Source organism: Motacilla alba, chromosome 2, assembly GCF_015832195.1.
Source record: "Motacilla alba alba isolate MOTALB_02 chromosome 2, Motacilla_alba_V1.0_pri, whole genome shotgun sequence".
Taxonomy (NCBI): Eukaryota; Metazoa; Chordata; class Aves; order Passeriformes; family Motacillidae; genus Motacilla; species Motacilla alba.
In genome coordinates, this window is record NC_052017.1 from 98,682,059 (window position 1) to 98,694,057 (window position 11,999).

The 11,999-nt window shown below is 39.3% G+C and overlaps 1 protein-coding gene across 2 annotated transcripts; it reads right to left on the bottom strand.

Annotated features, from left to right (window-relative positions):
• Positions 1–3,443: 3,443 nt before the first annotated feature.
• On the bottom strand, positions 3,444–7,990 carry MC5R (melanocortin 5 receptor). Of its 2 annotated transcripts, none has more exons than XM_038129828.1 (2): positions 7,752–7,989; positions 3,444–6,907 (listed from the first exon to the last, which is right to left on the bottom strand). In XM_038129828.1, the coding sequence occupies exon 2, from the start codon at positions 6,819–6,821 to the stop codon at positions 5,844–5,846; it is 978 nt and encodes a 325-aa protein (XP_037985756.1). In that variant the 5' UTR covers positions 6,822–6,907; positions 7,752–7,989; the 3' UTR covers positions 3,444–5,843. The 2 variants fall into 2 exon arrangements, with proteins under 2 accessions (XP_037985756.1, XP_037985757.1); XM_038129829.1 differs by having other exon boundaries at positions 5,838–6,907; positions 7,760–7,990.
• Positions 7,991–11,999: the final 4,009 nt, after the last annotated feature.

Here is an 11,999-nt window from a genome sequence, read left to right on the forward strand (position 1 = left end):
ATTAATCCCATTTTGTTGTGGGTTTTTGTTTTGTCACTGTTAATTAAGGCATTTATGCAACAGAGCATCAAAACAGTTCGTGTGATGCCTTTGTAAATCATCTGGAGCCAGCATACAAAGCTGATCATTCCATTTCTCATCATGCTTTAATCAGGTGTAAAACCAGCCTAATTGAAAGGAGGGGAGTGATAAATCACCATCTGGAGGTAGCTGTGCAAATTACATGCTTACCACCCTTCTCAAGGAAATTATGATCTTCCAGGAGAAGTGTGTGTCTGAACTTGAGATCTCTGATCCTCAGCCATGCAGAGCATGGCTGGGACACAAGGCCCTTCCAGCCTCTGTGGCCAGGCTTCCATCTCATCAGAGGTAGGGAAATGAAGGCTGTGTCCAACAGATGAGTTCTGCTATAGAGATGGGACATGGCCAAGGCATATACTTCCTCCTGGAAAGACAGAAACACCCCTAAGCAATGTATTTTTGACATAAGTTTTGCATGTCCTTACAATCAAAAATGAAAGCTTATTTAGAGAACAGAGAGCATCTGTTCCCATGAGCATTTTAGAGTGTGTTGTACTAAATGAAAGTATATTGTTACATACTGCGTAGACAACAAAAGAGGCAGCAGCATCTGGCACTGTGGAAATGTAGTTTTCAGCTAGATCTGGATTGTCATTTTCTTACCTGGTCCCCTCTGAGCCAAAAACAATACTATAGATCTAGGAAAACAACATAATGACAGCAAGGTATGAAGATACCAGTAGATATTAAATGGGCCAGGTTTCTAAGCTGGCAAAGATAAAATGCACAGAAGAATATGGGGAAGTAGGATAATGAATGTCACAAGGGAAATGAATGGGAACTAGTTACTTCTTTTCTTTGCAACATAAGGACCGTAGGGCACTGAAGAAAACTTACATGTAGATGCTTTATAAGAGAAAAAAAATCATTTTTCCACTCAACATATCTAACTTGTGAAACAAGATGCTGCAGATTAAAATAAAGAGATCCAAGAGTGATTAGGTAAACTTGGGTAAAACCTATTAATTTTCAGTTATTGGTCACAAATCTGTAAATATAGCCTCCTGCCCAAGAAGTCCCTAAACCGCAGCTTCCTGGGAGCTCTGCTGACATTGCAGAGAATTGCTAGACACAAGTCCAGACTTTACATAATGTCCCTAAAGAGCTGCACTTTGTTTTCATGAAAACCCTTCACTCCTTGCTCAGCACAGCTAGTCATGCATTCTTAGGGCTTTTTTTAGGCAAGCTGCTCAGAAAGAAACTGTTGTGGGAATAATGCTTAAACCATAAGAATTTAACAAATTTACTAGATCTTTAGTTTAACTGGTGCTAGGGGAACTCTGTTCTGTCACACTGATCTGCTATAATCTTCAAAACTTCAAGATGCAAAAAGTGCTTGAAGTTTTTTTTCTTCTACTTCAGATTTTGACTGTTGCTAATTTGTTCACAGGGAGAGGAAATGCTTGAAAAACACGCAGCAGATTGGAAAGCAGTATAACAAATAACAAAAAGCAGAAAGGTTAGAGGAAAAGGAACTACACATTCTCACATACATTTCATCTGTTGATGTCATCTGTGCTTGAATTTTACATTTGGGAGTAAAAACTGATGTAGACATGTATGTAGATGTACACTTCAGACTCTTCTGTCCTGTATGAAGAACAGGAGGAACTGAGATACCCGCAGCACAAGTTGTAACACAGGCTAAGATTAGAAAAGGAGGGAGAATATGTCACCTGGAGATAAACTAGCAGAGAGTCTTATGCAGGCAGCTCCACCACAGCCTGCATGACTTTCTGTCCCCCATGTGAGAATCCCCATTTCCACATCCATGTTCCCAAATCTTCTTCACCTGCCTAACAGGAGGGGCACTGTACTTGAAAACCAAGACAGCTGAAGACTGGGACTGTCCTTTGCAACTCCTGAGTGCAGCAGTGGTCACCATGAATTGGTCTTCTGTGCAAGAAGCTGATGAGCAACAGAAGAAGCATTTACTGAAAAATAGGCAGGAGAATCCACAACAAGACTTTGGAGTAAAACAGAGTCCTTGAAAATTTCAGGGAGCAGTCTGTGTGAGAGAGTTGAGTTGTTTTCCCAAAGATTTTAAACCTTTTCTGCCTTCCTGAAGTTTGCATGTGCAGGAAATTCCTGTGCTTTCTGCACTTATTTTGCACTTATTTGATCCACAAAAAATGCAACTCCAATCTCTGGAGAGACATTATGAGAAGGTTTTCTGAGGGGATAAGCCTAAGAGGTGGGAATGAATGTGCAACCCACTCTCAAAAGGGTTCCACACTATGTTAGTGTACCACTGGACACTGGTTGCACAAAAGGTGCAGACCTGTGGATTGCAGATTTGAAAGCAATCATCCCTGCCAGCCCAGACTCAGTGGCACTGGTACTCAGTAATAAGAGCTTTTTGTGACAGATTTGTGCCTATTTGGGAAGCAGGATCCTAAAGCCCAGGACCAACTTCTTCCCCAAAGACGCAACTTTGTTTCTCCATCCAATTATAACCGTTTTATGTTACAGGAGACACTAAGGCTCCTTGGGAAATGAGTAGTTCCTAGAACCTTATCATGGACTTGGCATGAAGAAAGGATTTTTTCTTTTAATATTTCCCCTGATACTAATCTGCTTAAAATGCAGATGACTTTATAGAAGTTGATCCCACCTGCGACAGGAGGGAGATCAGAATACTTGCTTATTAAGAACTTTTAAATTGTGACACATGAGTTAGAAGCAGTGAAGTGTTCTTTCATCAAAGCAACGATGGGCAATTAAAATTACCTTTGGTGCTTTGGGGCAGAAATAGTGTGATTTGAGCTTTCTTTTTCCAGTGACTAAAGCTAAACCATAAATGTCTGGCTGGATAAGCAAGAGTAGTGTCATTAACTGCAGGGACATGGTGCAATGACAGTCTATCAACTAATTTTTCATGACTGTCCTGTGACAGTAAATTTCCTGCTTACACAATGCTGGCTCGTCCCAGTCTAACACAACACTTAGTGTTTTGCAGGCTCTGAAAGAATGACAGTATGCTAAATGTTCCTTTTATTCTGCACCTAAGCTGGAGAAAGAAACATATTAAAGCTTGTCATGGTCTCCCAGAAATATGTATTTTATATTCATTACTAGAGTGTAAACAACCTGTTTTGCAGGAAATGTTCTAGCCTGTTTTAAAAATACTTTCATTTCACTTTCAAGTTGTTTCAGCTCCCCACCTGCAAAGCTTATAATGGAGATGTGATGTTGACACCCAGGGGAACATAGGTATGAATGTAAATACACTGTATTAATCTGTAACTCTCATTCAGAATGTTTCTTAAGAAGGCACCTGTTTAAATGAGACGTGAAAGTCTGTAATGCAATATTCCCTCTGTGAATAATATAGCAGAAACGTTACAATGAATAACCAGAAATGTGGGAGTTTCCAGCAATCCAGTTTAATAGTTTCTTCATATGTCTGTGTTTATACATCAAACAGACTTCAAACAAAACAAAAAAGAGTAATATACAATTCAAGAAAATACATAAAGCTATTACAGTTTTGGTTTCCCCTTAGCTGATTTACAGTTATGTACAAAACTGTCTTATTTGCAATACCCAGTGAAGATTTAATGATTTATTTACATCAGCTGGTGCCTTTCACCATGCAGTGGAACTGTTTCCTTTTGTCATTTGCATTCATAGTTGCAAGAGCCAACATTTAGAGGCTACTTATGGATGGGATTAAGAGATGGGCTGAAACAAGGCAAGATTCTCACTACTGACCACCAGCATTCTCTGAAATTCCATTTTCAGATACAGCTGAAGGAAGACTCTAGCCCCTAGTGCACTGATAACCAGTATATCAGTCAGCATAATAAGGGATCTCTACTGAAAATAACATTCCCACTCATGTCAGAGGGAGATACATGTGAGCTGGAGAAATAGTAAATTTTAAGCAAACAAAATGTATAACTCTGGTGCTAAAGGTGCGCCTTACTTCTCCTGTCAAAAAACCTCCTAAGCAAATGAAGACATAAAGTAGGCTCTAAGTGTGTGGAGGGGAATACTTTCCAATTTTTCTTACACAAGAGATAAAATTAGGAGGGGAAAAATATAATTTTATCATAATATGCAAACTGTGCCATAGAATCACTGAATAATTTGGGTTGGAAGGCACCTGTGGAGGTAATCTGCTCCTAGTAGTTCAAAGCAGGGCCAACTTCAAAGTTAGAGTCAGCTTTCAATTTAGTGCAGATTTTTCAGGGCCATGTCAAGTTCTAAATATCTCTAAGAGGGATTTTGCATAACCATTGAGCACCTGTTCACATATTTGACCACCCTTATTGCAAATAAATTTCCTAAAACCCAATCAGAACTTTCACCTTGAAAGTATAACTTAACACTCATGGAATAAATCGTAAACTCTCTACTGATAAACAAGAGTTTTACAGCATGTATAAACCAAGTATAACAAGCATTATTCTTATTATTCATCTAGATTTCAGAAGGAAGGGTTCATTTTTTCAAGATATATTCAGCTATCTAGTCAGTAGTTTAACACCACTTGTAATCTTTCCATAACTTAAATCATCACAGTACAAGATATGCACCATTCATGGTCATCAAGAAATATCAAAGTTGCACTTCCTCCCTCTTTTGTAAGCCCAGTATTTTGCACATTACACAGCCATTGCAGAATGGCAGGTTTATGAAAGCACGACTAGATGCAAACTACTCACACAAAAGGCATGAGAGTTTCAGCTTAGAACCCTTTCAACTAAGAGGAAAACTGTTTGTTTGGAGAACTAAAGTCAGGACTCTGTTATAGCTACATGTACCTGATGTTTTGAAATCCTTTTTTTGCCATTGCCTGCCATGCTTTTTGATTATTAAACTTGTTTTGTCTCTCCCAACTTGAAAGATGCAATCTACAGTAACACAAGCTCTTCACATCCAAAAGGCAGCCACTCAGTCTTTCCATCTCCACAAAATATTACACAAATATCTACAGGCTGTGTTCCCTTTGCTTCCCTAGCCTTGGCAAATAAAGAAAACAGACAAACTAGAATCAGCTCAGTCTTCATATTCAGCCTTAAAGTCCACCTGTGGTACATCTTGCTTCACAGTGATTTGAACATATATAGCCATATATGACAAAGTGCTGTATCCCGCCTGGGAAATCTCATGGAAACATTGGCATCTTACACAATACGAATTTTATGACAGTAACAGTCATGACTGGAATACAAGACTGCTGATATGTGCATGTATATTGATCATAACTGCTGACCAAGGTATGTGGAGCTTGGTAATTGGAGCTACTTCTCTGATTTTATGTCTCTAGAAGGACATAGCAAAAAACTTCCATGTAAATTCTGGGCATCAAAATAAGCCATGCTTGTTTTTATCTAGAGAGATAAATTTTTCTCTTTTTTTATATCTAGAGAGACAAATAACACCAAAAGAAACACACATTGAGAGGCTGGTGGGTTCATTCACATGGCAGGACTCACTCATTGCATTTAGCAGAAATAAAACTAAGGTTTTCCCTGTATAATCCTCTTATAAATTCTAATCTTCAATAAAGCAAATGAGATTCAAAATATCCTTTATCCCCATAATACAGAAGCACTGAATAGCTCCAACCACCAGCATGAGAGAGGTGTGTGGAGGGAAAGAAATGTAAAATCACATGTTAAAAAAGGGTTTCTGAATGCTGCAGGAATCATGACAGCTGAATGGAGAAAATGTTCCATAGCCATTTCACCAGAATCACAGGATGCAGGAGGATGTTGTCTTTCCATTCTCTTCCCTGATTTGGGTTTGTTATCTTAATACTTGTTTGATACCCCACAGAGCATTTTCAGGCTATAGCAACAAATTATCTCTTTGAAGGTCTTCCTCATTTCCTGGCTACGGAAGGCGTATATCAAGGGGTCGATCACTGAGTTGCACATAATGAGAATGAGGTACATGTTGAAGTGAGACATGAAGCAAACACAGTAGAGGTTTTGAGGGCAGGAGATCATCAGGATGAGATGAAGGAAGAATGGAGCCCAGCAAACTATGAAGATGCCAAGAAGCATAGTCAGAGTGATGGCTCCTTTCATGCTGGTTCTTTGACGGACAGAGTTGTACCCAGGCAAAGCAGCGATTTTCTTCACATGAGTACGAGCCAGGAGGAACATATGGATGTACAGTGAGACCATGAGGAACAGCATGGTAAAAAACATAGTGATGAGACAAATGACCACGTACGTTGATTCATAATAAAGAATGAAGATAATACCACAGCCCGTGCAAAAGGTCCAGATGCATGCAATAATGAGCCCCGACCTTTTCACTGTCATGATGTTGTGGTAACGCAGGGCATAGAAGATAGTGATATATCTGTCTACTGCTATAGCCAGCAAACTGCACATGGAAGCCACCACAGATATGCAGATCATGGAATCAAAGACATTGTCTATATGACGGACAAAGGCATCTTCCATAATGATGTGTCTATTGTTTATTAAGTATATGGTTATGGTCTCCCAAGCATTAGACACACTAACCAGCATGTCAGCCACTGCTAAACTGCAAACAAAAAAATACATGGGTGAGTGCAAGTTCTTGTTCTTAACTATTGCACATATAACCAGTATGTTTTCAAGGAGGCTTACAATGCCCAGAGTTAGAAACACCTCAGCTGCGATGACCACTTGCTCACATGGCGATGACTTGCTCTTTGCAGTAGGCACAGTAAAGTTGCTATCGAAGGCACTCAGGTTTAGTTCAGAAACATAGAATTGAGAGGACGTGTTCATGTCTGGGAGCTAACACATTCTGTTCCTCCTGAAGGGCTTGCCGAGGAATGTGGTAAATGCATTTTCCAAAAGGCTGAAGATCCTGCCTAAAAAAAAAAAAAAAATACAGCATGAAGATTACAGGCAGAAGTTGACAACATAAATACCAGCCATTTCTGTTTAATTTGGCTTGTACATGTCCCACCTCTTCCACACCACATTTCTTCACTGATTCTAAATTAAACTTTGGTTGGCTCAGAGATTTTCTATCTATCCTTACTGGAAATTAAAATCACAAACTGAGGAAAAGATTCCTGCACTCTTCATTCATAGTTTTGTTTATTCTATCTGGTTCCCTGGAGGACTTCCCCAGAATGTCCTGGAAAATCTGATGAAAAGCAAACAAAAAGCAGTTTTCCCAGTCCCAGCTCTCAGCCCCCAGAAATGAAGGAGGATGTAGCATTAGGTCCAGCAGAAACTGCTCACTTGAATACAATATAAAGAAGTTTCTATTATTTACACAATAAGGAATTGAACATTTTCAGTAAAAGGTTTAAATGCTTTCCTGACCTTTGTACATTTAATTTGGCATGAACTATATTATAAACAGCTTATCTGTGCAGTGTTAACAAGCTCATTTAAAAGCATGGTATTAAACACCTAACCAAGGCAAATCCGTACATTTCAGGATACACTAAGGTTGCAGAATTGGTGTGAGTAGATTTCTATTGTAAAAGAAGTTTTCTCTTCCAAATCCAGAATATTTTATTCAATGGTTTTCTGGTATTGACAATATTTAGGAAAGTTGTAACTCATCACATTTTCAATAAAAGGAATATTTAGAGCTGATTGTCAGTGACTTGTTGCAAATAAAAATTCAAAGCATATCATGCTAAACAATTTTCAGTTTCAAAAAGCCACTTTTTATTTGCAATCAAGAATTTACTGTACCTATTTACCAGAGCTGCTCCTTCAGCTGCTTTTCTTCATCTGCAAGGTTTCCTCCAGAGAGCTGAAGTTTCAGCCCCCCTGACATCTGGGGCTGGGGATTCTTTGGTGGCCAAAGATGAAAAAAAATACAGGGAAAGGAATTAGTAAATCCATAGAGTCAAAGCTGACTGCGTATAAATTACTTACTGTGCAACTGCCTTTTTATAGACTCCAAGCAATAATGACTTCAGTACTCGAACTGTGGCTCCTCCTCCCCTTCTTTGCCCCCCTGGACTTCTTTTTCCACAGACCTCATAGCAAAGGCTTGGGTTTTTACCACCATCTAGTGGCCTTCCCCTCTCTTTCTAACTTAATAGGGATTCTGATCTGAAATTTATTATGAGCTTTCTTTAATATTAAAGGGGAGAAATGTACAAGACATGCTCCTTTCCTTTGTTTTCTTTGTTGTTTCTAGTACACTGACAATAATGTCAGCCTACAATTGTACTCCAAAAGAGGAGAAAGTACTATTATTGAAGTGGGAGGCTTATTACTGCTATAAACATTTTTCTCATCTTCAGCTTTGCTGGGATTTTTTCAGTTACAAAACTTGGGGAACATACAGTCAAAGCCACCATGCCACTAATAGAAAACAGATTTAAATAATTTGTAATAAAATAATTGAACAAATAAACAGCTGTGTTCTGTACGCCTTGCTAGAATAGAGATTTCAATGTAGAAATGGAAGGAGCAGTGTATCATGCCAGGAGCCCTGGCTCCCTGAGATGGATGTGAATTCTCCCAGGGGCCCAAGAGCTGTTAAATTCAGTGCTCAGTATTCCAGTGGCTGAAGTTCCTCTGTGGGTCTAGCAGTCAGGCAGCCAATGCTCCTTCTGGGCCTTACACAAAAGATGACAAAATCAGTTCAAGTCTTTAACAAATGGTCTCTGCTTCCAGGCGCAGGCTGGGGAATGCAAAGCACACACCTTCCTGACACTGCCAAATGCCCTTCTTCTTAGCTGCTAAGCAGACAGTCAGACACCGTGCAGGATTTGAAGTTCATTTGACTCAGGAAGTCTCTGCTTCTCTAAATCACCACTTTTCCAAAAATCAGTGGCTTGAGGTTTTTTCATGGTGTATAACAGATCCAATTTCTTCTTTTCAACCTGCAGCATTTTTCTTAAAGCATCACCACCAACAAATCCTAATTCTCCTGTGCCACTTTTGTGTTTTCAGTGTTCAGCTAAGGTTTATCATTGAAAAGCACATAAACCCCTGTTTCTTATTGATATAATCCGCAGTAGGTTTCTTTATTGTCGCTGCTGGCTTCACTCTAACCCTTCACTCTAGGGATGCAGAAACACCTGGGCCATTATATGAAATATTTTTATGTACAAATAGTCCCTGCACAGAGGGTGACAGCGAAAAGCATTTTTTCTCATTTTGAGTAAAATGGCTCTTTTAGCATTATAGAGTTATAGTCAGGAGATGAACTTTGCCTATCCCTTCTCTCCAGTACTGAAAAGAGAATTTAAATTATCTCAAACTAGAGGTCACAAACTATGCTCAAGTGCAGCTGTTGAATCTGAGTGAATCATGCCATCTGCTGAACACACACTGCCTGCTGTATTCACCTATGTGCCCATTCTGAGCTCTTAGTTCTTTGCTATGACCAAAAAAATGAATAGAGAAACATCACCTGCAATCCTCGTTCTTTAATGTAAAGCATGTTTTTGGTAACATGTTTCCAGCAAAGTTAATTTACCTTAGTTAACTCTGGCTATCTTTCTCATAGTTTTTGATTTTCCCGTTGGAGGTCCTGAAAGTCAGATACCTAACAGTAAATTTTACTTGTTGTTGTGCTCTTATATCTAGCAAGAACTGTGCAGATATTGTACTCTTTTCCCTTCCAATTACTTCTCTTGCAGTACCCAACTTGCTTTGTGTTGTTGTATATCACATTCTCTCTTGTTCAGTTCTGTTCATTCCATTTACAAATTGCTCTGTATGTTCAGTTTAACAAAGTTCTTTGCAGGCCAGCTTAACTGCTTTGCAAAAGTTTTTAGTGTACCTGGTAGGGCTCAGCAAACCAGCCAATTGAAGGAAATAAATTACACATCAGGCTGGGTGGTTTGGCTGTTATTCCTTAGAGCAATGCCAAGTTTCTTACATATGAATTATGAATCAGCATTTGGATTCTTGTTCCGCAAGCCAGACACTGCAGGTGTAAACCTTGGTACAATTGCCTATGCTACACAAAAAAAAAAAAAAAAAAAAAAAAAACAAAAACCAAAAAACCTTATTTACAAAACTTGAAGAAAAATTGCCTGCCTGGAAACTGGCTAGTGGTACAGATGCATTTTTTCTTATGTTAGAGGATTAAATGAAAAAAAATACTTCCCTTCCCCACCCTCCAAAAAAGAGTTTTATCATTATATTGCTGCAGTAAGAAGCTCTTTAGTGCTATAGCTTGACAAGCAGGTAACTGAAAGGACACCCAAACAGCAGTGAGTGGAGGCATGTAAGCGAGTTATAAAGATTTGAATTAAAGGGGTATGGGAGCAGATCTTTGGATTCTCTTGGGAAGAATCAAAGAACAGCTTTCCAGCTGCAGGACTCCTGAATGGATAGGCTTGTCTTTCAGATGTTCATGATCTCAATGTTCAGCTCCCTCAACCAAGAAATTTCTTTGGGTTCTAGGAAGAAAGATTGAAAGTGCTACAGAAAGACATCTGTGAACAGAAGGAAGAAGTAAAATAGGATTCTGGCAGAAAAAGAGATGCCAGGGCCTGTCTCAGTCCCATGCAATTATTTTCAGCTGTGAAGTGCTGAGAGAAAGCCACTCCAGATACATATTTGCCTCTCAGGCTTTGTCAGCAAGCAGACTGGGAGCCATGACAACATCATTGGCAGTGACAGCCGGGCCCTGCTCGCCATCAGCAGCACCAGCGATCCCGGCCAGAAACCCCCTTTGCCCTGCACATCCACCAGAACTACACTGACATGTAGGGCAAGCTACATCATGTCAAAACCAGCAGGGAATTGCCACCTGCATGATAGCAAGATACCAATTTTATCAATAAATGGATAAATAGGGCCAATGGAAGGATGTGCTCCCAATGAAGTTTCTGTAGACGAGCTGGTTACACTCAGCTGCATTATGGTATTAATCTATGCCAATCTTTACAGGTTCAGAGAAGAGTGTTCGTGGTGTTAATAAAAATTTGCCAAACTTGTCTAGTGCTAACATATGTAAGAAATTCAATTCCAGTATCCTTCTGCAGCTCTTTTTATCTATTTTATGAAAATACCTTTGTTTTATATAACATAACTAGGATTGGTGCTCTTGGCCTATTTATAAAATCCCTCTTCTGTCTAATTCTTGTCTATGTTATCATCAGCAGAATATTTCAAAGTCACAGAGGATCCTTCCAGACTGCTCTAAGAGATAACCTGTGCATGTGCCAAAAGGGAAGATCATGGCCTTCTCTGCATTCAAATTGCATAACAAATGTTCTTTAATTTCTCAGACTGAGAAAACTATTTGTCCTGGCCCGTGTACTGAGTAGCCTTGTCTGATCCCCATCAAGGTCCCCACTGTTAGCTCCTCATCATTACAGTCAGTTAGCCTTTAGTAATGACAGCCAATGGATTGAGATTTTTAAAAAAAAGGAAGAAAAAAAAAGAAAAAAAGAAGGCATTATTATGCCTTGTCCTGAAATAAATAAGCTGGATGAAGTGATGGCAGACTGTCAGTATTTCAGTCCCCTTGAGTGTCCAGGGGATGTCTGAAAGCCTAGAAGTTAGGCTTTGCAGTAAGCAGTGGCATAGTGAATACTTTCTTTTACATCGTGGCCCTAATCTTCAAATCAACATCTGGTCTTTTGTATTTTTTTTTCAGCAAGGAAAGGAAGTCTGAAAAACGGAAACAAAATATAAAGCAACCTGTGCCCTGTTAAGGGTAGAATCAGCCATACTTAGTATGACTGCACTAGCACTTTTGGCCATCAACCATTTCTGCTGAGTCCTTCAAAATGGTTTGAGATAGTCTCTGGCCACTCTCAGTTAGTACCTATCAGGGGTGCTTCATGCATTAGAGTACAAAGCTGAGAAAGATGCAGTATGGTACAAAAGGCATTTAAGAAAGATTTATCATTAGAACCTAAAATGGATGATGTTGTAACCAGCCTCCCAAACTGTAAAAGTGTAATAAGAGGTTTAGTAACCATCATTTTTATGTGCCACTAATTGGAGCAATGAATCACCCCC